The sequence below is a fragment of the Macrobrachium nipponense genome, chromosome 24 (genome assembly GCF_015104395.2).
Source record: "Macrobrachium nipponense isolate FS-2020 chromosome 24, ASM1510439v2, whole genome shotgun sequence".
NCBI lineage: Eukaryota > Metazoa > Arthropoda > Malacostraca > Decapoda > Palaemonidae > Macrobrachium > Macrobrachium nipponense.
The window spans coordinates 74,408,712-74,436,534 of record NC_061091.1 but is presented as its reverse complement, the minus strand read 5'-3'; the positions used below and the strand labels follow the sequence as shown (position 1 = coordinate 74,436,534).

Here is a 27,823-nt window from a genome sequence, read left to right as displayed (position 1 = left end):
TCTGTAAGTTTTCCAGAGATCTCTCATCATGTCCAACCAGAATTCTTTGCTGCAATGCCAAAACATTTGTTGTATAATTAATCTGCATAACATACTCAAAGGCTGATATAAACTACACCAAAGCAATGTAAAATTTCTTTAAAACCTAAAATCTTGAATGATGTTCTCCTTCAAAGAAACATGAGTACTATCTCTTCATTACAAATAAATTTATCAAACGACTAACACCACAATCTGTCAATATGGAAGCAAAAATGGCAGACACCCCCTTACATTTTACACAAATAAATGATTCAAAATAACTGATCCTCAATTATAAAAGCAATTTGCAAAAGAATTACTTCCCAAAGTATCATCAGCTACAGGTAACACTTGCTGCTCAAGAACCAAACCACTAAAATTCAAACTCTTAGTGATGACCTACCTACTACTTTTGGAAAAATCTATTCACCTGCTGTCAGAAAACTTAACTTACCATTGAAGATAAAAGGTTGACCAAATCTTTAAAACTAACCTTGTGTATAGCTGCATATCTAAATGGGAATAATACAGTTCTTTACAGAGATCAAATCCTGACATGTGGTTGAGGCTAGCGATGATGTCTGTGATGCTAGATCCACTCAACGGTAAACCAGATTCATAATGGCGACTGATCCGTTCCAGAACAGAGGGTTCGTGTAACCTGGAAAACAAAGTTGATATAAACAAAAAAGAAAACACTACCTTATCACTCACGCAATATGTATTCAGAACTGCACTTGGTGACATATATGCCATCATTGAGTCTACAATATTAAACACAAAGGAAAGGTGATAGCCATTAACCATAGAAAAAAAAAAAGTAATTTTGTCGAAAAATTATTTTTTCCTATATACAAACCTAGGTTGTCTAACGGATTAATGGCCCTCCTCATCCACCCCTCATTGAGTTATGGCCCCCCTTTTGAAGAGTGTGTCTGTTTAGACTAAGTATTCTAATGAGACTCAGAGGTCTGGAAAAACTAACACCTATTAATAATAATAATAATGGCTCAAAGAATGGTATCACAATGACCTACCCAAGCTGGCCCGGGCTCACCCCGCGCAGTTACCCCAGACCCAGGTACAGCGATTCATGTTTGAACTCTTTGTATGCGGTAGCGGCGGCGCGTTCCCGCGGATATCCTTTTGTTAGACAACCTAGGTTTGTATATAGGAAAAAATAATTTTTCGACAAAATTACTTTTGTTCCGACTAAGTACAAACCGTCGGTTGTCTAACAAAAGGAGACTCGAACTGAGGATGGGAAGGTGAGTGACCTGAATGCACCCTTTGAAGAGCCGCCAATAACTTCACACGACCTGATGTTAACCCAGACCCCCTACTCCTCATGACACTTTACACGGTAAGGATTCAATAGGGGAGAACCCAAGGGGCTCCGGCTGTTGTCCTAACTTATGGTACTAATACTCACTCAGAGAGCTGTTCCTGAAGGATTCTTAGCCATCATTCTACTCTCCAGGTAAGTCAGTAGTGGCCAAGTCGTGTCATGGACAGTACAGTCATACGTAGGATACTACCAGGAAACTCACTCATACCCCTTACATTCGGCCAGACTTAGGCGGGAATTGCTGTGAGTGTGTGTGTGTGTATTTCCAAATTGAGGTACGCAGTGCGGGTGACCAATGCCTAGAGGATCTCTTGGGCTGCGACAATGGGGCCCAGAGAGAACACCTCTAGAGATTTGAACGTAACTTCTCGTAGGTAGAAGGAGGTGAAGGTGGTTTGACTCTTCCAGGTGCCTGCTCTCAATACCTGACCCACTGAGAGGTTCTTCCTGAAGAGCATAGAGGAGCCTATGCCCCTAACTTCGTGATCCTTCACCTGGCATTGGTACTTCCTTGTTTTCGTAGGCCCTTCTTATAACTTGTCTGATCCAGAAGGAGATGGTATTCTTAGCCACCTCTTTCGGATGCTTGCCCGTGGCCACGAACAGCCGTTTGATAGCCGGTCTGAACTGTCTCGTCCTCTTGAGGTAGGCTTTCATGGCTCTGACCGGGCATAGAATCAGTTCCTCTTTGTCAAAGCCGGTAAAATCCCCCAAGGAAGGAATGGTAAAAGAGGAAAACATCTCCTCTGGCTTGTATGGGTCTTGAGTCTTGGCTACAAAGCCAGGAAAAAACGAGAACCCCATCTCCCTCCAACGCCTGGTGTGTGACACTTCGTAGGACAGCGCGTGTAGTTCGCTGACCCTCTTCGAAGATGCCAGGGCTAAGAGGAAAAGGGTCTTCAAGGAAGCTGAATGTAAGGGCTCATAGGGAGGACCTCTCAAGGATTCCAGGACTAAGGCCACATCCCAGTGGGGAGTCCGTAGCTCTCTCGGGGGACAGGTCTTCCTAAAGTGCTTGAAGAGCAACAAAATTTTTGGAGATGCAGCGAGGTCCATGCCTTTCAACGCGAATACTTGATTTAAAGCCGCTCTATAACCCTCCACTGCCGATATGGATAGTCGTTTATCCTTCCTGAGGTGGTGGAGTAAAAAAAAACCTTCGCTAGTTGAGGGATGGTGGCCTCGTCTGGGGCAATGCCTTTATCTTGACACCAATCTTGAAACAGTCGTCACTTTCCCTGGTACAATCTGCCTGAGGATGGTTTCACAGGATTGGCCATGGCCTCAGCTAACTGCCTGGAAAAACCTCTACCACGGAGGATTTTGATGACAGTCTGAACCCGTGTAAGCGGAGGGCCGACGGATTTGGGTGTAGGAATCCGTTGTTGGGTTGGGCGAGGAGATCTATTCTGTCTGGTAGGCTTACCGGGTCCTCTAACTGGAGATCCAGCACTTCTGGGAACCAGGGGGCTTCCGGCCACCAAGGAGCTACTAAGGTTACTCGTAGGTTCTGTGAGTAGCGAATCTTCTGAAGGATCTTCTGGAGGAGGGGGAAAGGCGGGAAGGCGTAAGCGTCCAGGTTCTTCCAATCTTGCAGGAGGGCATCCTCTCCCGCTGCCTGCGGGTCTGGGAGTGGGGAGAAGAACACTGGCAGTTTTCTGTTCCATGCGGTGGCAAAGAGGTCTATCGACGGAGAGCCCCACCTCTTTATCAGGCCATCTGCTACTTCTTGATGGAGGGACCATTCTGTGTTGATTATCTGTCCCCTCCTGCTCAGATGGTCCGCCCAAACATTTTTCTTGCCTGGAATATATCTTGCCTTGAGGGTGATGTCCATTTCCTCTGCTAACTCCTGGATTTGTACTGCCAGGCGACAGAGATCCAGTGAGACTGTGCCCCCCTGTTTGTTTAGATATGCCACCACCGTGGAGTTGTCTGACATTAGGCCCACCGTTTTCCCTTGGAGTTGAGACAGGAAGTGCTGAAGGGAGAGGAAGACTGCCTTCAATTCCAAGACATTGATGTGAGCTGCTCTCTCTTCTTCCGACCACAGGCCGCTCACTTCTTCCTCCGTCAGGTGCGCCCCCCACCCTTCTTTTGATGCATCCGTGAAGAGAAGAATCTCTGGGGTTCTTGGACTGAGAGAGATGCCCCCTTGGAGGTGGGAAGGAACCATCCACCACTCCAGGGTCTTCCTGAGGAGACCATTGTTTCTTGAACAGCCACTGAAGCGGCCTCATACGCCTTCTGCTGTGAGGCACTAGTCTCTCTATTGAGGCCATGTGTCCTAAGATGGACTGGCAGAGTTTGGCCGTGGGAGGGCTGGGCCCCAAAGCTCTCCGCACTTGAGATACTAGGCCGGAGACCCTGTTCTCCGAGGGGAAGGCCTTCATGAGGGATGAATCTAGTGTCATTCCGAGGTACACCATCCTTTGTCTGGGAGTGAAATCCGACTTGTCGACATTCACCACCACTCCAAGTTCCTGAACGAATGACAAAACTAGCTGAAGGTGATCCGCACACAGCGCAGCCGTCTCGGCTAAGATTAGCCAATCGTCCAGGTAGGGCGGAAAGGGAGACGGATGCCTCTTGCGTGTGCCCAAACTGACACTATCTTGAAGACCCTGGTGAACACCTGTGGGGCTATGGCGAGGCCGAAGCACAGGCAGGTGAACTGCAGAGTCTTTCCCTTGCTGACAATCCTGAGGAATTTTCTGGAGGAGGGGTGAACAGGGACTTGGAAGTAGGCATCTTGAAGGTCTATTGAGGCCATGAAGTCTCCCTCCCTGACACAAGCTCGGACGGAGTCTGCCGTTTCCATCCGAAACTTTGTCAGAGAAAGGAACTTGTTGATGGGTAAAAGGTCTATGACTGGCCTCCAACCCCCTGTTGCCTTTTCTACCAGGAAGAGTCTGGAGTAGAACCCTGGACCTGGATCCTGAACCTCTTCCAACGCCCCTTTCTGAAGTAGCTTGGATATTTCCTCCTCCAGGGCCCGTCCGCGGTCCGAGTCCGGTCGATAGGAAGGGACTTGGATGGGGGTAGGGGATAGAGTGGGTGTAGACGGTAGCCTGACTTGATAACCTGCAGGGTCCAATCTTCCGCTCCTGCTTGCTGCCACACTTGCCAATTGGCAGCCAAGCAACCCCCTACCTTCCGCTGACGGGCAGGATCTGGCCTAGAATTTCTTGCGGGGACCTCCCTCTCTTCTGTTGCCTTTCTGCTTCCGCTCCTTTGATGGAAAGGGACGAGTCTTCTCCCTATGGAACTTGTCCTTCGACACAGAGTAAGGTTTCTTCTCCTCTCGCCTACGCACGGGAAAAGCCGGTCTCTGCGCTTCTCTTACCTGTTGGCTAATTTGTGGTGCTGGCCGTGGTCTATGGCCCGGGGTTGCGGAACTGGAGAGAGCCCTAGATTGGAGAGATCGCTCCTTCTTCTCCGCTGCCTTGCGAACTTCTTCCGCAGGAATAAGTTCTTTCTGGAACAGCGGGTTTTTCCGTAAGTCCGGGAGGAGGTCTCTCACCACTGGCGATTTGGCCTCCTTGAAGGCATTCTCTCTCCTTTTCACCTCCATATTAGCCCACAGGACCGCTAAATTGTCTGCTTGGTGCGAGAGAGTCTTGATCCCACACTGCATGAACGAAGACAAGTTCTGCTGCTGCTGAGGCTGGAGCTCGGGTAAGAACTGCGGAAGTGCTGCCAGTAGACGTTCCATCCACGAATTCGTAGCGAGGGCCAGAGCTAGAGCACGAATGAGTCCTTCAGTTTCTGAGGGAGAGAGCAAGAGGTGCTTTTTCTGTAGGGCGTCCAGACTGACATCTAAGAGATCTGCAAGGTCCCTGGAATATGCAGACTCCCTTAGTTTGTCACCTGTTGGCCTATAATACCTGCTGGCCCCCTGAGCAGGGATAGGAAGCCACCTCTGTTTCTCCGATACCCTAGTTGGTGAAGTCGTGGCTTCTCGGGACGCTCTAGCCATGGCTAGCCTAACCTGGTTGCTCCAGGGGAGGCTGACCGAGGGGGGCTGCGAATTCTTCAGGTTGAGCACCTTATGCACCTCTGACTGAAACTCCTGGTTTAGTTCCTCAGTTTCCGTTAGGCCATTGGCGCTTCTAATCATCGACAGAATCTGGTTGAATGATAAGGGCTCGGGCTCCGCAGGTGAGCTAGTCTGACTGCCGTCCGAATCGGGGTCAGAATCGGGCTCCCCCTCGGAGCATGAATCGGGCTCGGAATCAGAGTCAGAACTGTCACCCAAATCTGGAAACAGTTCCTCTGACTTCTTTTCCAAAAGGAACTTCTTCCTGGCTTCTTCCATCTTTGCTGGGAAACCTCCTTTTTGGAGCTTAAGTAGTCCTCCACCGCCTGTTTGACCAGGTTCGCAATGTCCAGTGCGGGAGTGAGGACCTGGTCCCCCACTGTACCTAGGCTAACTGATGGAGGTGGTGCGGAGGTACTAGGCTCAGGCCTAGGCCTAGCTTTCTCGGGCATCAACGCTGGCACTGGTCTCTCAGCGCGACCTAGGCCTTGCGGCAACGAAAGGTCTTCATTGATGCTCCTCCTACGAGCGTTGTGGCTGGCTGGCTTCTTGCGTCGGGTTGCCGCAACTTCTGGAGGGGAGGGGGCCTCCGGCTCCTGCGAGTTGGGTCCCGTTCCGGGCTCCTTAGCACTGTCCTCAGGATGGGAGGGTGAGGCATCAGGTCCGTCACCGGATCCTTCCTGGGGCTGGACTGATTGTGCCCGAGAGGAACAGGGGGTTACCTTGGCACCCGGCTGTGTCTCGGTACTGCTACGGTCATACCTAGATAGTTTGGCCTTTAGGCTAGGCGGGAACAAGCTCTCGGTTGAAGACCCCTTCTTGTTACGCTTCGATGGCAGGCGAAACATAGGTGATCCCAAGCCCCTAAGGCAGCTTCTTTCCTCTTACTTGCTTTCCTAGCCCCCGACGACGAAGGTTTCTTTAGCCTAAGTCTCTTGGGAAGGACACTAGGCTCACTAACTGGGTCCCCAGTTAATAAGGAGGAAGGATTACTAGGCCTAGTGTTCTCCAATTGGGCACTATCCTCCTCACACACGGCCTTAGGCCCCACAGTAGTCGGCCTAGGCCTAGGCTTATCGGCATCAACATTAGCGTCACTGAAAACACTCTTATGCGCCTCATAAAAGAGCCTCCACTGCTCATTATTCCACTGCGCACAGGTTGAACACGATGCATCAGGGGAACATTCAAAACCCCTAAATGCAATACACCACAGATGAGGATCCGAGGTTGGCGAAGGCAAAGATGTACCGCAACGCATGCCATCGGAAACCCACACACAAATCCTCCCCGAAAAACCCACCATAGATCCGCCTTCCATACTTACAGGGAAGTTAGGATGCTAGGTAATACTAAAGGATAAATAAAAGGATAGGAAAAGGGCACTGGGGAAGCACTCAAGCACAGGATGTCAAAGATATATCACGATAAAGAAAGACTACAGTCGGCGGTCATGCGTTGTTTATCTCAAGTCGGGTCAAGGCGGAAGGAGTAGGTGTTGACACGACGGCTACCGCGAAAAGAATGGTATCACAATGACCTACCCAAGCTGGCCCGGGCTCACCCCGCGCAGTTACCCCAGACCCAGGTACAGCGATTCAAGTTTGAACTCTTTGTATGCGGTAGCGGCGGCGCGTTCCCGCGGATATCCTTTTGTTAGACAACCGACGGTTTGTACTTAGTCGGAACAAACTGCTATTACAACATGGAAAGCTCTAAATCTAGAACAATATTTGAAACTCATAACGGCAGTCAGTATAATTTGCACTTTTCTTAGATATGCAAACCTGAAGTCCTTTCAGTGGATTCAGTGGATAACTTGGCAAAAATTGGTTCTGTCAAATAAGTTTGATAACAAAGTACCTTGTCTGACTAACAGCAAGTGAGTGAAGATGGGGGGGAGAGACTTGCCTAATCACTCGCCTGATGTAATTTTTTTCCTTCTAGAGGTGGAACAAATGCAAGGTTGGTTAAAGTGCAGGTAATGAAAGATTTCAAGTTTGTATATATATATATAGAAAATTGCATTTGTTCATATGTAGAACAACCTTTGGTCTTCAACATCCATTGATAAATCCATCCTGGTGCAAGCTGCCGTAAGATTCATCCTAATGTTAGGATCTTGGGTTTGTTAGCTATGAAAAAACTAATAAAAAAAATTGTCATTAGTTCCGACACGGCATACAAACCTTCGGTCCTTTTACAATAGGAAGGTACTAGCGGCAGCTGGATAGGTCGTAAGCTTTCGAACAAGGGGTTCGGTAGTTAACTGCTTGTCCAACAGGCGCGCGCGCGCGACTGGGAGGTAAACAAATCACTTTTGCTTTCGGCCTGCTGGCGTGTGGACGTGTATCATCGCTCTCTGCCCGCTTCATCGTCGTTGCTTTCGCATGGTTGTTTTTCTTTTTCTATTTATCTAGTGAAACTGAATTGTAAGTACAATCATTTCATATTTATTTCCATTGAATTCAATTGTGAATTAAAGGATCTTGGTTTCTCCACGCCCTCCGATTACCCGAGTGCCGGGACTGAAGGGCGTAAGTGCGGGAATTCATTTTCCCAGAAATGATCCTCGTATTGTGTATGCTCGTGCCGAGCGAATGCGCTCGGCACGAAAACTTATTCTGTATGGAAGTGGAATCGCAAGTACAGTATTCTTTTTCATTTTCATATATTTATTTTGATTGTAGCAATACTCATTTTGGATCAGTTTCCGAGCTTACCCGGAAATTGATCCTTTCCCCTTTTTATTTGAATGAAGTGAAATCGCAAGTGCAGTTCTTTTTCATTTTCATATTTTATTGAGATTGCATTGTTTACTTGGATCAATGTTTCCGCTATTTCCCGGGAATTGATCCTTCCCCTTTTTATTTGTATGAAGTGAAATCGCAAGCGCAGTATTCTTTTCATTTTCATATATATTTTGATTGCATCAATTCATTATGGATCAAGGTTTCCATTCATAATCGGGAATGGATCCTTTTACCCTTGCGCTCGGTACCGAGGGCGCAAATGCGCTCGATCCGAGCCCTTATTCATTGTGAAGTGAATCGTAATGCAAGATTCTTTTTCATTTTATTCCTTTTTTTATTATTGATTGCATCAATATTTATTTGGTTCAAGTTCCGCTCAGTCAGGGAATTGATCCTTATGCCCTTGCATTCGGGCCGAGGGCACGATTGCTCTCGGGCTCTTATTATTATTGTTGGGTACATGGGTGCTGTGTGGGGGTGGGGAACGAGAACCCCCCCCCCCCCCCCCCCCCACCCCCGCTCAGCTCCCACAGATGGCCCTTCCCCTTGGGGGGGGAGGTTATCTGCGTTCTTCTCCTCGCCCGATCCGTCGAGCGCGGGGAAGGCGCTCGGTGCCCGATGTACAATTGTATTCGGGGTCTTCCACTCGTTCGGAGAGGGCTCACCCCCCCGCGCGAGAGGGGACTTCCCCCCCACTACAATCGCTACTACTGTTATTTCCGCAGGTGCTACTGCCACGAGGGTGGACCTTGGTGAGGTATGGGCGTCCTTCCATTTGCAGGGCGTGCTAGTGTCCAGGGGCTGCGGTTCTATGTCTGGGCCTACTGCGGTCACCCATGGAGTGGTGACCACGCTCCAGGTGACGACGTCCCTCCTCACCTGGTGTACTCGCCTCACGTGGTAACAGTCTTGCCTACAGCCGCTGTGAAGTGCCGTTCGCCGTACCGAGAGGGGGGCGTGCCGCCGCCGCTCGTGGTTGCCGCGCTGCCGCGACCACACTTCCGCTGCCCTAGAGCTCGCCCCTGGACCTGCCGCCGGTACCAGGATGTTGCTGGCTGCTGCTCCACTTCCTGTGTTTCCGGTGCTGCCTGCCGTACCTGCCGATTCTGGGCTGACTGTCCATGCAGTTGCTGCGCTGGCTGTCCCTGCCGTTGCTGCGCTGGCTGTCCCTGCCGTTGCTGCGCTGGCTGTCCCTACCGATGCTGTGCTGGCTGTGCCTGCTGTTCCTGAGATGCCCATACCTGCTGACGTCGTCCCCTGTTCATGGTGGTACTACCCCAGACTATGGTCTGTCTGTACAGGTGCGTCCGGGCCCTGTGGCTTCGGCTACAGCAGCCCCGGCTCCGCCCTGGATGGCAGATCTTACGTCTGTCCTGAGGAAGCTGACGAAGAAGAGGAGGACGCTGTCGTCGTCGTCGTCTTCATCTTCTTCATCGTCGTCGGCTGCCGCCTCTTCCCCTTCGACTTCTAAGGCTTCACAGCCGGAGGAAGAAGAAGGTTGCCTCCTCCCTCCTAAGAAGTCTCCCTCGGGAGCTTCTCGGACCGTCTCACCTCGGTGGGACGGGAGGGTTCCTTCCGCTGGTCCTCCTGCTCCTTCGGAGCGGGGCCCGTCTCTTTCTTCCGCAAGGAAGAAGACTACGGGGACCAGAGGGGTACCGGCTAACACCGGTACTTCCTCGCCTGGTGTCAGTGGTTCTGCCACTGCATCAGGGTCCGTCTCGGCCTCTCGTTCGCGGGAGGTACCGAGTGTACGGTCGGCCTACCAGCGGACCGTGCAGCCAGGAACCAGACCTCGGAGCTCGCTCAGCGTCAGGTCATGGCACGGGGCGGAAGACTGGTGACAGCCGCTCACGCGACTCTCACCAGACCAGCTCTCGCTCTCGCGGCGACCAGCTGGCTACCCGGGGACGTGACGGTCCACGACCGCCACGGGCTGAGGCTGGGAAGAGGTCCTCCCGTTCGCCGGTGCCAGCCACGGCTGGAACCAGCGACGGTGACGTGCCGTGAGGACAAGCACCCCGCCGGTCTCACTGTGACAGGGAGCCTGCAGGTCGCCTGACCGTCGCTCTCACAGAGAGCGATCGGGTACGGCAACCAGCAACCGCAGCTCTTTTGACACTCGAGATCGGGGAGGCCGCTGTGCTCAGTTCCAGCCGTTCTCCACCACGGCGAGACGGTTCGACCAGGCCTGCAGCTCGATCGCCACCGCGGGTTGACGATCGCCTGCAGCCCTCCAAGCCTGCTGGTTCTGCCAGCGAGCGAGGAGGGAGCGTCAGGTCTGCCTCTCCCGTACCTTCAACCTCCTCGGGTTACACCGGGAGGAGCGAGGTATTGAGGAGTGATCGTGAGGGGGGCGCCCCTCATGATCCCACCACGACGCCCTACGTGCCAGGCACGGTTCTTGGACCGGCCAGGACGTATGCTCAAGGTGGATGGAGAAGACCGAGAGGGCTGTCGCTGTTTCCCCTCTTAGGAGGAAGGTTCTCGGAATATGCTCTTGTTCGAAGGGCTTAACGGTCCACTCTGCAAGATGCTGTGACTTCCGAGATCCAGAGGAACTTTGCCGAGGTTATGGCGCTGATTCGTCAGCACAACACGACCTCGGGGTGAAGGATCGCCGCTCCCACCAGCAGAGCCACGTCTCGGCTCGAGTCGTTTTGGGGCCCGAGAGGGAACCCAAATCAACAGTGGGTCTGCCGCGATCGGAGCTTGCCGACTGTGTTGAACCAGGTAGTCTCTCGTCTCCGGACAAGAAGGCTCTCTCAGTTCTGGCCGGTCGAACAAGCTACTTCACCTCCTCTACTGCGACAGAGGCGTTTCTACGTGTCTTCGGACACCGTATTTGAATACCCCTTCGGTCCTCCTGAGGTTTCGACCTCGACGAGGACTGGAATGAGTCGGAGGACGGTATCGGCTCTCTCCTGTCAGGTGTCGATCAGCCCCACCCAGACGACGTTCACAGTGGCGGCAGACCCTTACCTACAGTATGAGTTCGTAACCCTCCTCAGGGAAAACGTTTTCTCCTGACGATACGTTTTCCCAGGCTCTGAGAGGCCATCGCCGTAAGGCGATGGCTGCTCCTTTTCTTCTCCAACTGCTAGTTCCGCTGGGAAGGCGAGCCAGTATCCAATTCCTCCCCCATTCCCTCTCTCCTTACGGCTACGAGGGAAAGGGGAGGGATCCTACAGAGATTTCTCTGTAAGATCCCACGTTAGGGGCTGCGCTACCGGGGGGACCTTCGGGTCCTACCTGACGTAAGCCCCGGTCGTTGAGGAGGGATCCTGCCCCTTTCTCGATTTCTACCGGGAATCGAGAGTGACCACCAGCCGATATCGTTTGGACGAATTCCGGCGGTGGGGGGTTTCGCAGAGTGCTTAGAATTCTACGGAATTTCTAGCGCACTCAGAGTGTTCGAGTTTTTACGATCTCCAAACACTTAGGCGAGACCACGGTCCAAAGTGAGCGAGAATCCCGTAATTGTTACACGATAATCGGGAACCTCGCTTATGCTCGAATTCCTGTAATTTCTAGCATTTGGAAGAAGACTGCTGCTGAAAGAAGAGTATCTCACAGTAGGCGATAACCTGGAATAGAGAAGAACGGACGGGAAACTTCCAGTTTGGCTTGAACTATCGTCTTCGGTATTCTGTTCACCATTGAAGCTTTCCTTTGGGAAAGACTTCTCCTTCACTCTCTTGACTAGAGAACGAAGGCGGTCGATCTCCAATCCTTATTCTCATTCCTCGAGGGAAAAGAAAATTTAGGATGGAGGTCGTGGTACAGAACCTACAAATATACTACGTATATTACCCTCGCGACATGATTCTTTTAACAGTTGAATTGTCCGGGGGGTAGGCGCATACCGTAGTTAACTCTACGGTTTGTGACCGAGACGAATTGTATCTTAATTGAACTGCAACTCGGGGTTGCCTGCAACCTCCCAGCAGTTATCAGTTTCGATTTTAGATACTTGGTATTGTCATGACAACACCAAATCAGCTTTTGTATTTACCGAAATCCGTTTCGGTTAAATATAATTGCTCGAGCGTATTCTTTATGCTCGATGGTTCTAGCCGAACGCATTCCTTCGTGGAATAATGGATTACCTGGCAACTCAGGATGACGAGTCACCGAGAGCTACTGCGTATTGAACTGCCTGATAGCGGCTCAGTATCAGCTAGGTCTCGGAGATGCACGGTCGGTTATGTCTCTCTCTCCCCTGGTTTGATTGACTACCGAACCGTATCTCTGCCCAACAATCATGGACTTAGGTCTCTGATTAACGGGGATTCTCGCAATAATGAAGGACCATCTACTGCTGTGACGCTCGATTTCATCGTCTTGACATTGCGAGAATTTTCAACAGAGATATCTCTTGGACTCTTTCATCTTTCTGTTTACCGCACGGTAACAGAAGTCTGTACTAGTCACCCGCTGCATCGCACCGCGATAATGCGAATGATTTTTGCAGACATCTGAGTTTGTCTTCAAAATATCTCGTATTCATTGCTCGCCCCGAATTAACAGATATGTCAGAAGACATCGCCTACTCTCCGACCTGACAGCTCTACTTCCAAATGTTCAGCCCATGAGAAGCAGTTCTTCAGGCAGTATTTCCCTGTCTTCATTACTGAAAAGCGCTCCGCTTTTATTGCAACTACGATCCTCACCGGACAGCAATGAATAGCGGTGAGCGTTCTCAGTCTTTGTAGCACAGGTTCAAGAATCTTAGAAAATCCTTCTCTCGGTTCAGCTGTGAAGACGTAGGTTGCATTTTCTGTACACCTTCGTCTTCAACGACACATAGTGTTGTTTCTCCTTAGCCGAGAATCAAACTATACTATGAGATATCTTGCCATCAGGGACCTCGGTCTCTAGAAGGCAATTGACTTTCGCCTGTTGGGCACATGCCTTAAGAGAGTCATCACCTTGCCTTCTGGCATCGGTGACGAACAAATTATTTGTTTAGTCTCTTGGCATAACCCTTTTAAGGCGAAGGTCACGTGACTTGCTCGGGTGCTTGGACAACTTGCCTCCTACCGAACGCAGTCAGTCGGCAGCTGTCAGAGCGCCCAAGTCTGTTACGAACTTCGCTGTGGACTTAGTTCGGTTGTTCATAAGTCTTTTCTTCGTCCTAACAGCTTGTCACATACCCATACCATCGACACACCATTGAGTGTCGGTGTCCTATCCACTACCGAGAAGAACACTTCGCTGCAGACGGATAGACCAGTATGGGTACAGGACATCACCGAAGTCGAGAAGAGGGATAGGTCATACGACCATTCCCTTCTTTTCCTCTGAGGTAATTGCATGACTTTTCCTGCGAAGTCAAGCATCCAGGGATGGGGATTCGTGACGCTCGATTTCGTACCGAATTCGTAGCGAAGACTCTGAACCCTTCGGTTCCTGACGATCGGTTAGAGTCCTTCACAATCCCCTCCCTAATGGACTTCACCGCCTTCGATGCGAAGGAGATGCTGCTTTGTCCTGTGAAAGCGCGACGCGCTTTCTGAAGAAACTCGACATCCCAGGCTGAGTGTTGAAGACTCTTCGTCAGCACCAAGATGACCTAGAAGTACACTCCCTCGAGTTACACAAGAACTTCTCCGTGGCGCAGGTACTGAAGGCAGGGGTCTGGTACAACCAGACCACTGGCACCTCCTTCTACCTTTTGGATATTGCCCACAGGTCCTTGGATCGTTTTCCTTGGGACCCGTGGTGGCTGCTCAACACGTTGTGTAGCTAACCAAGACCCTAGCAGGCTGAACCGCATCGAGTCCTGGTGTGACTGTAAGAATAGATAAGTGAATGAGAGAGTGACTGGCTTCTCTTCCTATCTTTTTCTCCCCCTCTACCTGTGGGTATAGGGATACGGTCATCACCTTGCTGGATAAGGACGAGATGCCGGTGAGCTACTCGACAGAGCCCCAATTCTATCCCTTTCACTAGGGATGGGAGCGAATATCCACCACTTCCTCCTACAGGGGGGGGAAGGGGGGGAAGTGGATGCCAACAAGAGACAAACCATAACTTTATGTTGCCTCTTGCAAATAGGAACTTGTTCTTGTTTGCTGGTACGAAGAGATACGCTTGCCTCTCTCTTAGTACTTGGTCCAGAGGTCTGACCATTGATCCTGCGGTGCACACCCCGATCAATCGGACAGAGGCTTGGATCCCTCCCTCGCTCTTACGACCAGGGAGGCATTCCAAGGTTGGGCGAACACCAGTCTGTTCACAAAAGACTCAGATTCCTCCCACCAAGAAGTGAGTCTTCCTATTGTAAAAGGACCGAAGGTTTGTATGCCGTGTCGGAACAAATGACAATTTGTCCAAAATTGCATTTTTCCTAACTATACAAACCTGAGGTCCTTTTACACAGTCCCACCTCATGCCACCCCTCACTCTGCAGTTTTTGCTTGGGCCAAAAGCAAAAGTGATTTGTTTACCTCCCAGTCCCGCGCGCGCGCCTGTCGGACAAGCAGTTAACTACCGAACCCCTTGTTCGAAAGCTTACGACCTATCCAGCTGCCGCTAGTACCTTCCTATTGTAAAAGGACCTCAGGTTTGTATAGTTAGGAAAAATGCAATTTTGGACAAATTGTCATATTAACCTGAATTTGTAAAGTGTACCTTAGTCTTTTATATGGAGTCTCACTTCTTGGGCAGGAGTTATTGTTCAGAGAACATGACTCGTACCTTCTTCCCACCCAGGAAAGCCAGCTTCTTAGTTATGTGCATGAGCAGGGAAAGGGGGACTGTCACCACCTGTACAGCCTGGCATAAGAGATGCAGAGACTGAAAGGGACCTGTGCAAGAGTTGGCTTTCTGGAGCCTGGCTTTAGGAAGATTGAGGAGAATTTAAGTTCCTTTTCATGATAGGAATACAAGCTCAAATAGTAGCAATCAGACTGAGAGATACTAATGGTCTAATGTCTACCAATCCACCTCTTTACAAGGGAAAAGAAAGGAGTCACATCTACTAAAAGTCAGGAGGCACGATGTTTTTCTGTGTAGCTTGCTACCATCTGGCAAAACCAGCTGTACAGAGTCATAGGGTACTATAGAGGAAGAGGGATTGAAGCAGAATCAATTGTCCTTAACTGACCAAAATCTATTCCAACTGTGAATCTTAGGGAGGTACTTTTCTATTCAATGGGGCAACGGCTGCTATATCTTCAGCGGCCAGTTGAAGAAAAGGGATGTTGCAGGAAAATCTAGTACCAATCTACAGCATGCCATACATGGCACAATGTTGGTGACAATCCCCTACAATGAAAGAATGGGTAAAGCATGAGAGAGGGAAGGGAGTCATCCAGTGGCAGGAAGGGTAGCAATGCTACTGCCTGCTGCAATAGTACTGTTATAGCCTTGTAACCTTGCTACAGGCCTTCCAGAATGAGACTTTTCAAGTCTTTCCCTAAGGCAATATAAAATAAAAATAACTGTTTCACCTCATTTTCTTAAAAGTAATGCTGTACTGATTTCAGTGGAGTGAGAGCAACAAAGTTTGATGGAATTGCAAATATGTTTATGTTGTACTCTTCAAAACAAAGAACGTTTTCACATGGGTCCATACACAATGTCAAAACAGAAACAACATACCACAATTTCAAAAACTGTTAAATGGCACATACCAATTTTGCATGAAGTTTGAGCACACTTCTACAGCATCCCACTCAATATTGGTCAACCCTGATGCTTCATTGTATGGTACTGTTGTTAGGAGGTGTTGTAGAGCATGGCCAAACTGTAAGTAAATGAGAATAGCTTTTCAAAGTTTCTATACACAGTCCTTGTTGCCATTTTTTTTTTCAAAGCTTCCAACTAGCTGAGAAGTATTAAAAGATTATAAAATTAAAAGCTTATGTTAAACACTTCCAACTAGCTGAGAAGTATCAAAAGAATTTAGAACTAAAAGTAATATTTTTCATATTCCAAAAACTATATATAAAATTTTTTTAGTCACGTAATCAATCATCATAATTAGACATGCATGACAGTACAGCGAAATCAGTCAATTAGTATATACTTTGTACAGTATTCAAAACCTATCAAAACAATTTGATTTCCTGAGATGGCAAATTTCTTTTGTATAAAAAATTTTTAATAACATTTAATTTCTGTGGCATTTATAGGGGAATGAAAGATTTTCAACTCATACAAATTTTTCTCACATAATTTATGCATAGTATAAGAGTTGTAAAAAGTTTGATCACATACTAACAATAAAGTACTGTTAGTAAAACATTCATCAATGTAAATCTTTAATCACAGTTTATACATTCCATTTACATGACTGCAGAAAAGGGATCAGAATGAAGGATACCATAATATACAACAGTAATGTTATAAAAAAAAACACACACCAGGGATCAGAATGAAAGATTCTATAATATACAACAGTAATTATAAAAACAAACCAAGGTGAAAAATGTAACTGCATCATTTTTAACTCAAGTGTCTCTAGGAGTACATCTTAATCTACCATAAAATTTCTCATGAGAAATATAGAATTAACTTGAATTGCTATCTAACTGTAACTGCTCACCAAAATTAGACCTACCTTCAAGAAAAGTTGATTGACCTCTGCAAATGTAAGCAAACTAGGCTTCTCTTCTGACTCAGGTGGTGAAAAGTTGAACACCAGATTCGCTAAAGGAGTGGTCCCGGCAACATCTGAACGGTTACAGAGCCCTAACATCCACGAAGAGCCTAAAGAATGAAGTTTTTCTCCAGGTCTGCAAAAATTTGCCAAAATTTCAAATTTCATTCTTAAATTTATTATTTATATATAAAGTATTAGTATCCAGACGTCTGAGCCTAATAAAAGCTCTTGTGATACCATTTATTAATTGTAAGGGTAAACTGTATATGTACTACATATTTGCTGTCAACATTGAAACATAAAACACTGTTTTAGACAAAGCCTTCAGTGAGATTGGGAAAAGCAACTAAAGTGCACCCCCGATTATTTGTAGTTCCAGATTCGCAGCTTCTTCTGTGGAACATATATTGACATTATTCATGGAAATTTGGCCTACTCGTGGAATTTTTCATGGACAAATACAGTCAACCACTGCCTATTCGCGGTTCCGGATTTGTGGACTCTCCTATTTTCAGATTTTTGTATGCAACACGCATAGTATACATTATTCACAAAAAATTCCGCCTATTCACCATATTTTTTAGATAAATATTCACCGATTCCAGTACGTATTTTCATAAAAAAATTTTCACTAAATGAATTTTTTGTGATAAAACTATTTTAATACTCGGGTATAAGCATCTTTATAGAGGGGTGTCAAGTATTCGCGGACTTTGGCTATCCGCAAGGGGTTGTGGTATGCATCCCAAGCAAATCCTGTGTGTCAACTATAATACCTTAAGCCTTTAGCTTGGGTACCTAATTGCACTGCTCCACTTTCCATGTCAACTAGCGTGAATCTTGTGTTACTTTCACCTAAGGGTTTTTTATCCTTATGGTGGCAGCAATTACATTCTTGATTTTAATGATCTCTATCAATACAAAATTTTTTCTTTTAGTCGCTAAATAATATAAAATGTAGGAGATACCTAACTACTACATGTGTTGTCCACCACTCTCTCTATCACTGTATTTCTCTTTCTTATTTAATTTTTATGTAGAAGCTGACAAAGTATAACAGTTGTATGTGGCGGTCCAAAATCAAGGCCCACAAGCATGCAGTATTCTCTGACTGTTTTCCATTCAAATTAAAACTGATTAAAAATGCATTGCAATACAGAATATCCCTTATACGATAAAACAAATTGCAATCATATAAAATGAATACAATCTACTAATTCCTTTCTTGATTTACAGAGAACTTTAAATAAATAGGCAATGCATTGCTATTTCATTCAGGTATCTATAGCAAATCATGTAGAACAAATCTGCTGGAAAATTTACCACATTCTATTGCATTTGTAGCCAATGGTCTCTCTCTCTCTCTCTCTCTCTCTCTCTCTCTCTCTCTCTCTCTCTCTCTCTCTCTCTCTCTCTCTCATGAAATGAGAATATTAACAGCAATTTCCGTACACATTATACTGTAAGTAAAAACTCTCCATACAATAACAGTAGTACTGTATATTAGTGAAAAATAAAATGCCTATAAAAACTGATGAAGGAAAGGTTTACCCCCAAAAACCTTGTACTTTAAAAATTGATAATAAATCATCCTTCCTCCCTCTCTCTCTCTCTCTCTCTCTCTCTCTCTCTCTCTCTCTCCCTACTTTACAGTTCATAAACCTTTCAAGACCATTCAAACAGGACAATGCAAAATTCAATACTTTAGCACTTTCATAACCATCCTCATAACATGGCATCAACCAGAAAGATACAAAAAAACATATATTTACCTTTTATATGGGTCTAAATAAAATGATGAGATGTGTTCTCCTCTGGAATCCAACACCTGAAAGAAACGGACATCTGGATGCCACGTGGATACCAGACTGCTGTCAATCTCTCGGAAAGATACACCAAACAATTCTGAACACAATTCTAGGAGGCCTTCAAAAACATGATCAAAGGGGAAGAACTCACGAATCTGGTTTTCATCACAGCTGCAAGGAAATAAAATACAAGGAATTTCTTCCAATGTAAAACACCGCCTTTTCTAATATTCATTCTTTGCTAATACATCTTCAAACACCTATAAATAAATTTCTCCCAAGTAAACATACAAGAGCCTTTAGCATAGGAGTACTCCTCAGAGCAAGCTGGAAACGGTCGCCGAGTCCTGGTAAAAAGGAGGTTAATTAGTTTAATTCTCAACCAAGAATCTGAGTATTTACAACCTCTAATATCACAGCACCAATTTCACCGGGTACCTAGTAGCAGCAGTTAGGGTTAGCATTGTTTTTGCACTATTACGAGTTTCCATTTCTAATGATGTTCAAGTTGGTCTGCTGTACAGTGTAGTGACAAATCTAAGCCGTATGATTATATACACTGGGTGTTTGGGTATTTATATGCAACAGCAGACTTACTTTTAAATGTAACCTCGCCAATTGTACAGGACTAACATGCAGCTTAAGAGATCCTCATTATTTTTATTACTATGAACAACATAGTGTAATCATGTAGGTGGGGTTGTGCCTCTGCTAAACTCACTCACTCTCTGGCATGCTTCTTTTTGGCTTTGAAGCAGTATCCTGTGGGTTTCGAAGTCAAGTGTCAACACTTGCAAACGTACGTTAAACTGCAATAAATACTAATATTATTGCTGAAAACTAATGCATAACACAGTTTTTTAAAATTAATTTTTGCTATTAACTTTGTTGCCTTACCGACTACTATATTTTCTACAATTTAATCCAGAGAGGTATAATTTACAAGTGCACTTTAATGATAATAAAAAAAGAAAGTCAAATCACGAATACATTCAATTCATGACTTCTTTACTGTTTACTCTGAATTCAACAAACATAAATAAATGGCCCAAAATGAAATGCTTGGTTGAGATAATTGTCATGAAGGGGTTTTCTATGGTTTCCCCTACATTATCAGATTGAGAAGACAGTTTTTTCACAATAAATCTCAATAAAGGGTCCAGTATTACTGGGACTGCTAGATAAAAACGTTTACTATCCGACAGGCTAAGATGCTGTAAAGTTACCTCCCAAAATTAACCTGAAATGGTTTTGTTTGTTTTTATGGTGTTTTTACGTTGGATGGAACCAGTGGTTATTCAGCAATGGGACCAACGGCTTTACGTGACTTCCGAACCACGTCGAGAGTGAACTTCTTTCACCAGAAATACACATCTCTCACTCCTCAATGGAATGGCCGAGAATCGAACCCGCGACCACCGAGGGGAGAAGCAAACACCAAATCAACCACGTCACTGAGGCGCTCCTTGGCAATCAGTAAGAATAAGGGGTAAAAGAACCTACTTCATTTCTGGCCTCAAGCTTCCTCCATAATTGTGCATCCATCATGATAATGTTGCAATAACTGAGTTGCTAGTTTATCTCTGTTCACAAAGTATAGTGCCATATGCACAAGGTTAAATTTAAGCATTTTTCAAAACTATTAATCTTATACAGAGTAATTTAAAGCTCTTCCTTAATTGTTTTCCAAGTTAGCGCATGTAGAATTTACAAAGTCTTAAATCATAGCAAAATCATACTCTCAGACAGACCTGAAAACTGAAAATTACTTCTTCTAGTGAAGGGTGTTCCAAACTCCAAGAAGTCATTATTGCTGGATTTTAAGGTACTGACAATCAATAAGTCAAAAAACCACAATTGAAATCTTACTTGAAGAGCACCCTTTTCTGCTTCCTTCTCCAGTACGGCACATCCCAAGCTTCAAGCTGTGTGTCAAAGCCCCTGCTCCCTGCAAATTCTTGTAATGAAGCAATTTCTTCTTCCTGAGCTGTTCTTGCTGAAAAGTAAAAAAAAAAATAATTACATGAATATTGCTCATTTTCACTTCTTTTCTCTTTCCACAATTCCACATCTTACAAATGATACTTTTGAAATAAGGCTTTACACTACTCAAGGTAGTATTCCTAACATGAAATCTTTTTCTAATTTCAAAAGCCAATACAATGATCTCTCTCTCACATTCACTAATAAGTCCTATATAGCAAAAAACTTAGGCTAAGCTTTGGAACTGAGGTAAAATTTGTAAGAGAATTAAGACTGTCACAATTTTAGTCTTCTTGCAAACTAACTTCAATGGCACATTCTTGGAGACCCATGACAAAGGTTCAAACGGACCTAATAAAACAGTACCAGCCTTAATGGTAATACTATTCTCAACATCAAACATATCTTAGGAGGTACTAAAAACTTCACAAGTCAATATTTGAGGTTTCACATAAAACAAGCTTATACTTTTCCAGACATAATTACTTTTATAAGTACATTACCTTTTGCTAACAAACTGGTGATCATGGAAAAAACATTATCTACACTACTGGCCATCTTTGTTTCCATAGACATCTGTGCAAAGTTTTCGTACCCAAGAACTCGAGCTTGATCCCCCCTGAAGAAAAGAAAGAGCATTTGATAAATAACAAAAAATATAAAAAAAAACTCAATTTTACATTTACCAAATAAAGTCAATTATGAATATAAAAGAAGAAACTTTTAACCTGAAATCTAGAAGCATTAAACAACATGAACAACCAAACAGAAAATCTTGAATCTAAATACTATTTGGCAGATCAACCTCAAACAATTATTATTGAAACAGTTCCTATCAGTGGTCTTTGAATGTCCCAAGACTCTGCAAACTTTTGCTCAAAGGATAAAAGTAGTATCAACTACTGGACAAGTGCCAACTCCATTGGAACCTTCCTTTTCATGGAAACTGAATGAGAAACCTCAGTTTGACAGGATATGAGGAGGGAACTCCATGTATGGATGGAGATTTTGTGGTTTTCTTCTCCTCTCAATCGTAGTCAGGGTCATTGTTTTGAATGTCCCCACCCTCTAGGTGTGGCCTTCCCCGACTCCACCTGGGAAGGTATTCTCTGGAGTTCCTACTTTTATTTGCCTCCAGGTTTAGGTGCAATAACTGGGCAACAAACCTAGGTAAGTCATCAGTATCTGGTGTTCAAACTTGGTCACCCAGTAAGTTACTGACCAGAACCAAACGCTAGGATAATGGGTTTTGCATGAAAAAACTAAGTAAGGTTGGACATTCAAGCTGATTACGATATAAAAAATGCAGCACTGTCTACACACAAGTGATCTCTTGATGTGACTACTAAGAATCTAGGAGGGTTATGTCTTGAAGACACCATGAATGAACATTAAAGAGGCTGGAAGACTTAGGAAGGTGAGGTGATGACTGCCCTACACTTCCCCTGAAGATTAAACATGGACAGCCACTAGTAAAGCTCTAAGAAATAAGTACAGTACTACATTGTTCAACTTAGCCTCACATTGTGTGTCAGGATCGCATCCCAGCACACAACATTGAAAACTGCCCCATTTCAGCAGAAGTTACCACTCCTTACTCAGGTTTGTGCCTTCAACCTCTTCAGTTGTTCTGCCCTCTTTCCAGGACTTCCAATCACTGTACAGGTTTAAAACATGCCTTGTCCTCTATCCATTTTCAATGCATTCTCATCACACTACCATATCAAGTGAGCTAAATTTAGTCGTGAGTCATTCTCACGCCTGTCCCAACAACTGTCGGTCTTGTTACTGGAAGTACTCTACTCCCCTTGTTTCATTCCATTACAGTTATTCCCATATTTGTGATTCAACTCCTTCAATTCTGCTGTTTAATAATGCAGTGATATTTCCCAGTAACCTAGCAATCTCTTCATACTTTATCATCATTTATACAAACTTTAGCCCTATAAACTTTTGAGTCAATCTGCCTATATATGCTCCGGGCTACCACTGGATTTGGGGTGACTGAACTTTACAAAACATCAATTCTGGAAACTATGAGGCTTTCTAATACATCACATAAATATATTTTAATATTTAGATGAACACAGCTAATTAGTTGAAAACAATTTGAAATATTGTATAATGCTACTCACCTGAGAGATCGTATTTCTTCTATGTGAATACTATTATTGACATCCTTACTGAGGTGGTTGGAGGCTCTCATGTTGTGAGCACGGTAAGTGTTACGTCTGATGTCAGTATCAGGGCAGTATTCTAGAAACACTTTATACACATCTGGGTGAAGGCTCACATCCCATGGTCCTTGATGACATCTTGCCCTGTAAATAAATTAAGTATATATAATTTAAATGCTAAATATATCAAGTTATGTCTGCTTAAAATCTGGGAAAATACATCTGCCAATATTTCATTTTTACTTTCAAAATATAAAGATTACAAAGTTATATATTTTATCTTTTAAAGAAATAACAGCTCTTCTGGACCTGAATCAGACTTTTAGTATATACTTTTATAGTAAAAAGCTAATGTCTAAAATTTAAAAAGCTGTTTTTGCATTTTTACACCATTTTTAAAAATCGACAGAATTCCCTATAGATGTAGCTCAGGTTTTTAAATCCAATACAGTTATAATCTTGAGAAAAGACTAGTAAAAGAGGTCATTCCACAGTTCATTACAAAACACTGAAAAGCAACAAGTCCAACTGCCCCTGCTGGTAGTACCTGTATTAGGGCTACTAGTTCAAGGTATATACGTAGTATGCACATATTGCCTTGTAGTTTGACAGCTCTTTAGAAAATAGCTAAATCCATTGTGGCCTTCCTAAGGTGGCACACCAGGATGATGGCCAGGGTTAAGGCTCTGAGTGCTTTGTTTCTTCGGCTTCAAACTTGGATGCCTAGCACACAACCTAGGTTAAAAACCAATAAGCAATGGCAAGAGCCACTGACCTTAGCTAGGTACTGCACACTACAGGAAGCAGGTTACCCTGAGTGTACTTAGTCAATGGATATTAATTCAGAAGCGGCCCCTGGTCCCAGGAATACAGTTGTGCTAAGATTCTTCCAGTTTATAAATATTAGGGATAAAATGAAAACAGGAAATCGGGCAGCAATAATCCTGAATCAAATTGGAACTTCAGAACAGGAAGAAAATGAATGAGAGATATGGGATGGTAATCTTGGCTTTTTAGTGACCCATATACTGTACTTATTCAGGAAGACCAAATGGAATTGGTAGACAGGATTTTAATACCAAATGCAGAAAAGGCACTATGTGACTATTATAGTGAGCTATGCTTTAACAAGTTAACTCTCCTATGAAATAAAAAATGAATTTTTATAATCAGCAAAATGTTACAGAAAAAATACCAATTCAAAATAATATGAAAATAGTTGTTGGTCACATGAATTTAAGTGGTAGGACCAATGAAGGCCAAAGTATGTATGTATGTATACACTTTTCGAAATGATACATGTGACCTACGGATCATAACTACTTAAACTAGAAACATGCACTAAAATCAGCAGTCATTATTCATGTTAACACTAACCTGTCTTGGCACATTTTTTCGAGCAATTCAACAGGAAAGTCTCTCACCATTGATGGATCTTGTATTCGATATGAGAATCTGTTTGTGGACTCCTGCAACAAAAGATTTATGTAAATTAATACTGCGATATGTAGAATATCCTATACTATTATGCATGAAACGGTTAAGATTACAGTTCACTATAATCACTCAGTAATAAAGCATCTTGGCAGCAGAAAACTTCTCACATGACTATTCTTTTCATTAAAATCAAAATCACATCAAATCCAAGAGTAAGTTGCCTTAAAACCCATGAGATAAATTATTTCACCAAAAGCTAATTGGCTAACTTAAAAGCAAACGGCTGACTTCTTTTGCTACTATGTAATTACTTTTGAAATTTACTTATTAAAATTAATACCACCTATATTGCTGGTCTAGGAATTTTACACAAGAGTAACATTTTTCACACTCTAAACATAACCAGTTAACTTTAAACTGCACTACCATAAAAACAACAATCTCAAGCATTCTTTAAAGCACTTGACAAATCTTTTAAGACAACAGGTAAAATAATAAATCCAGAAAAAATACTTACAACAACTTTTTTCTTAAACTCGGATTTGTGGTCCTCTAACTTCTTCAGGACAGTTGCAAGAAGATCTGATTTCTCAGCAGGCAACTCGATCCCATTCAAGCGTGCTTCTAACATGTATTTACGTAAAACACGCTGCTGAGTTTCACTCAAGTCTGCTTCCCTTCCATATATACTCTGCAACATTTACACTCAATATAGATTCCTAGGATCTCAAGAAATAAGACTTAGAGTGGTTTGTTAAACTTTTTTGTGATAACAAGAGGAAAATGGAGAGAGAAAGAAATGACAGAAAGCAATGCACATGGGATGACAAGATGCAGCAGAGGGCTTTTAGTATGCCATTTATGGGACTATAGGTGGGTAGGTTTGGTTTGTTTGTTTGTATGGCGTTTTGACGTTGCATGGAACCAGTGGTTATTCAGCAGAGGGACCAACGGCTTTACGTGACTTCCGAACCACATCAAGAGTGAACTTTTTGTCACCAGGAATCCACATATTTAACCCCTCAGTGGAATGCCCGAGAATCGAACTCGCGGCCATCAAGGTGCCAGGCCAAGATCATACCGATCATGACACTGAGGCGCCAGGGTAGGTTTGGGATCACGTGAGTAGTAACTGAACTCTCCAAAAAAAAAAAAAAAATCTATTATCACTAATTTAAAAAAAACATTTCATCAGTAGGCAGTCCCTGACTTATGTCGGTGATCCGTTCAAGTGGCACGCCGAAGTCAGTGCTTATTAACCCTTAAACGCCAAAGCGGTATTTTAAAAATCGTCTCCCGTAGGCCGGCGGCGTTCGCAAGTAAGCCCTGAAGCGGAAAAAATGTTTTTTTTTTTTAAATCACAGCACGCTTAGTTTTCAAGATTAAGAGTTCATTTTTGGCTCCTTTTTTTTATCACTGCCTGAAGTTTAGTATGCAACCATCAAAAATGAAAAAAAATTCATTATTATATAAAAATGATATTGTTATGATACAATAAAGTTTGTTCATACTTACCTGGCAGATATATATATAGCTGTATTTTCTGAAGTTCGACAGAATTTAAAAAACTTCCGACACACGCAGTGGTCGGCCAGGTGGTTAGTACCCATTCCCGCCGCTGGGAGGCGGGTATCAGGAACCATTCCCATTTTCTATTCATAATTTTTATTTCCACTGTCCCCTGAGGGGAGGTGGGTGGGTACTTGATTATATATATCTGCCAGGTAAGTATGAACAAACTTTATTGTATCATAACAATATCATTTTGTTCATGAAACTTACCTGTCAGATATATATATAGCTGAATCCCACCGTTGGAGGTGGGAAGGGACAGAATAGAAGGATTTTGGGAAACAAATGCATGCAGATGATTTACATCTTGGTTCCACCTGTTAGCATAGCTGACTTCGTGATTACTGTCACCCAAGTCTGCTTCTGCTTTACTAGAGTTGCCAGCGAGGTAGAGACCTATAAAGCTGGTGCACTCCAGATGATCTGTCAACGGGGGCGTGACCACAATGTGACTAGACCATATTGACCATACCATGAGGGCTAAGAAGTAAAATAATATATATATATAAATATATATATCACCACCTGACCAACCTGCCAAAGTTAAGGTGTGTTAACTAAGGCTTAAGAGTTAAGAAGTCGACCGTTGTCGGCGCACTCAACAACTAAATTAAGAGCTCTTCCTAACCATTTTCTACAGGATAGGATGAGTGGTACTTCTTGCCCCCAAGATTGTGTCTGCAGACACATATGGCCCTAGCGAGCAGCAGATCTCATACGCCATCTTCACATCTCGCAGGGAGTGTGAAGTAAACACAGAGTTGCTTCGCTAAAACATGGTACTCAGGATGTTGCTGAGTGCCATGCTCTGTTGAAATGCTTCCGAGGCCGCGCCCTCACCTCGTGAAGCATTCAGATAAAAAAGATTTCAAATCTTTGTGCAAACGACAATGAAGGAAAGCATTTTTTGGAAAGAACTCCTTAACACTAAAGCCAGGGTGTTCTTCGATATGGGCAAGTCTGGTCTTTTTCGGAACACTGCAGATTGCCCGAATGACTTCGACTTTCTTGAGTTTTATGTAGATAAAACTTGAGAGACCTGACAGGGCAGGACTCTCTCTGGCTCCTGCCCACTAACTTGTGCCATCCTTGCTTCCAAGCTCCTGGCCCAAGGACAAAACGGGTTTCCATTCTTAGGCCACAACGAAAGGCTTAGAGAGCACACCGCCTTGTGTTCTCTAAAGCCAAAACTTGTGACGATGGCTTAAAATCTCACTAACCCTCTTTGTCGTATCTAGGGTGGTTAGAAGAAGGCCTTCCTGATCACATGCAAGAAGTTAACAGGTAGGAGAGGTTCGAATGCTTTGACATCAAGAACTTCAGACTACGTCTAAGTTCCATATTGAAAGCTTCGATCTGGACATGCACAGTCAGTCCGTCGCTGAAGGATGAGTGTCTGGACTGCCTGGGCGATTCAATCTAAGCAAACCTTGGGGGGTGTATCAACGCAACCAACGTCGTCAGCGAATCAACTCCTGACTCGAGCTTCTGGTGCCAGGAGAAAGGAGCGAGGAGCAAAAAGGCGATTCAGTCCCGAAGGAAGAATGACCTGACAGTCCAACCTGGTCTCATGTTACAACGATCATCGGGGGTGGTATAACGCAACCGACTTCGTCAACAAGAAACTCAGGGCTACTATATGTCGCCTGATCTCGCACGAGTGTCTGACTCCGAGAAAACAGGCGAGAAAAAAAGTAGATGGTGAGCGAGTTTCGAGATTCCACAGAACTCAAAGATCGTGAAGGGCTTTGTTGTTTGACAGACGCAAATCTCTGAGCCCAAAGGCCGTCAACAACATATTTGCGTATTCTTTAATAGTTGTGACTGCCAGCTTATCCCATTCTTCAGACGGAAATGGAAGACGGTAATCTTATTCCTGTCACATCTCGATAGTCTGAACGTAGTCAGACTCAGAGCGGAGAGGTTATAGGTACCTTTCGAGTTAGAGTAGACCGACTCTCTCGGAAAAGGTCCTTGGAAAGTGAACTAGGAAGGATGTGACCTCTGTGAATCCAGGATCCTGAAGGCCAACATGGGGCGATCAGCGTCATTGTCGCTCCCTGTGACGTCATAAATC

The 27,823-nt window shown here is 44.7% G+C and overlaps 1 protein-coding gene and 1 pseudogene across 1 annotated transcript in view; one reads left to right on the top strand and one right to left on the bottom strand.

Moving 5' to 3' along the window:
* LOC135205795 (uncharacterized) overlaps positions 1-27,823 on the top strand; it is a 95,554-nt pseudogene that overhangs the window by 46,029 nt on the left and 21,702 nt on the right.
* Positions 1-27,823, bottom strand: part of LOC135205590 (uncharacterized) — a gene marked incomplete at its 3' end in the record, with an annotated part of 38,722 nt that continues 10,899 nt past the window's right edge. The window contains 10 exon segments of the mRNA XM_064236354.1: positions 1-49; positions 515-682; positions 15,799-15,911; positions 16,728-16,902; positions 18,542-18,748; positions 20,447-20,573; positions 21,064-21,179; positions 22,696-22,881; positions 24,115-24,206; positions 24,692-24,865. Coding sequence (XP_064092424.1) covers positions 1-49; positions 515-682; positions 15,799-15,911; positions 16,728-16,902; positions 18,542-18,748; positions 20,447-20,573; positions 21,064-21,179; positions 22,696-22,881; positions 24,115-24,206; positions 24,692-24,865 — 1,407 coding nt within the window.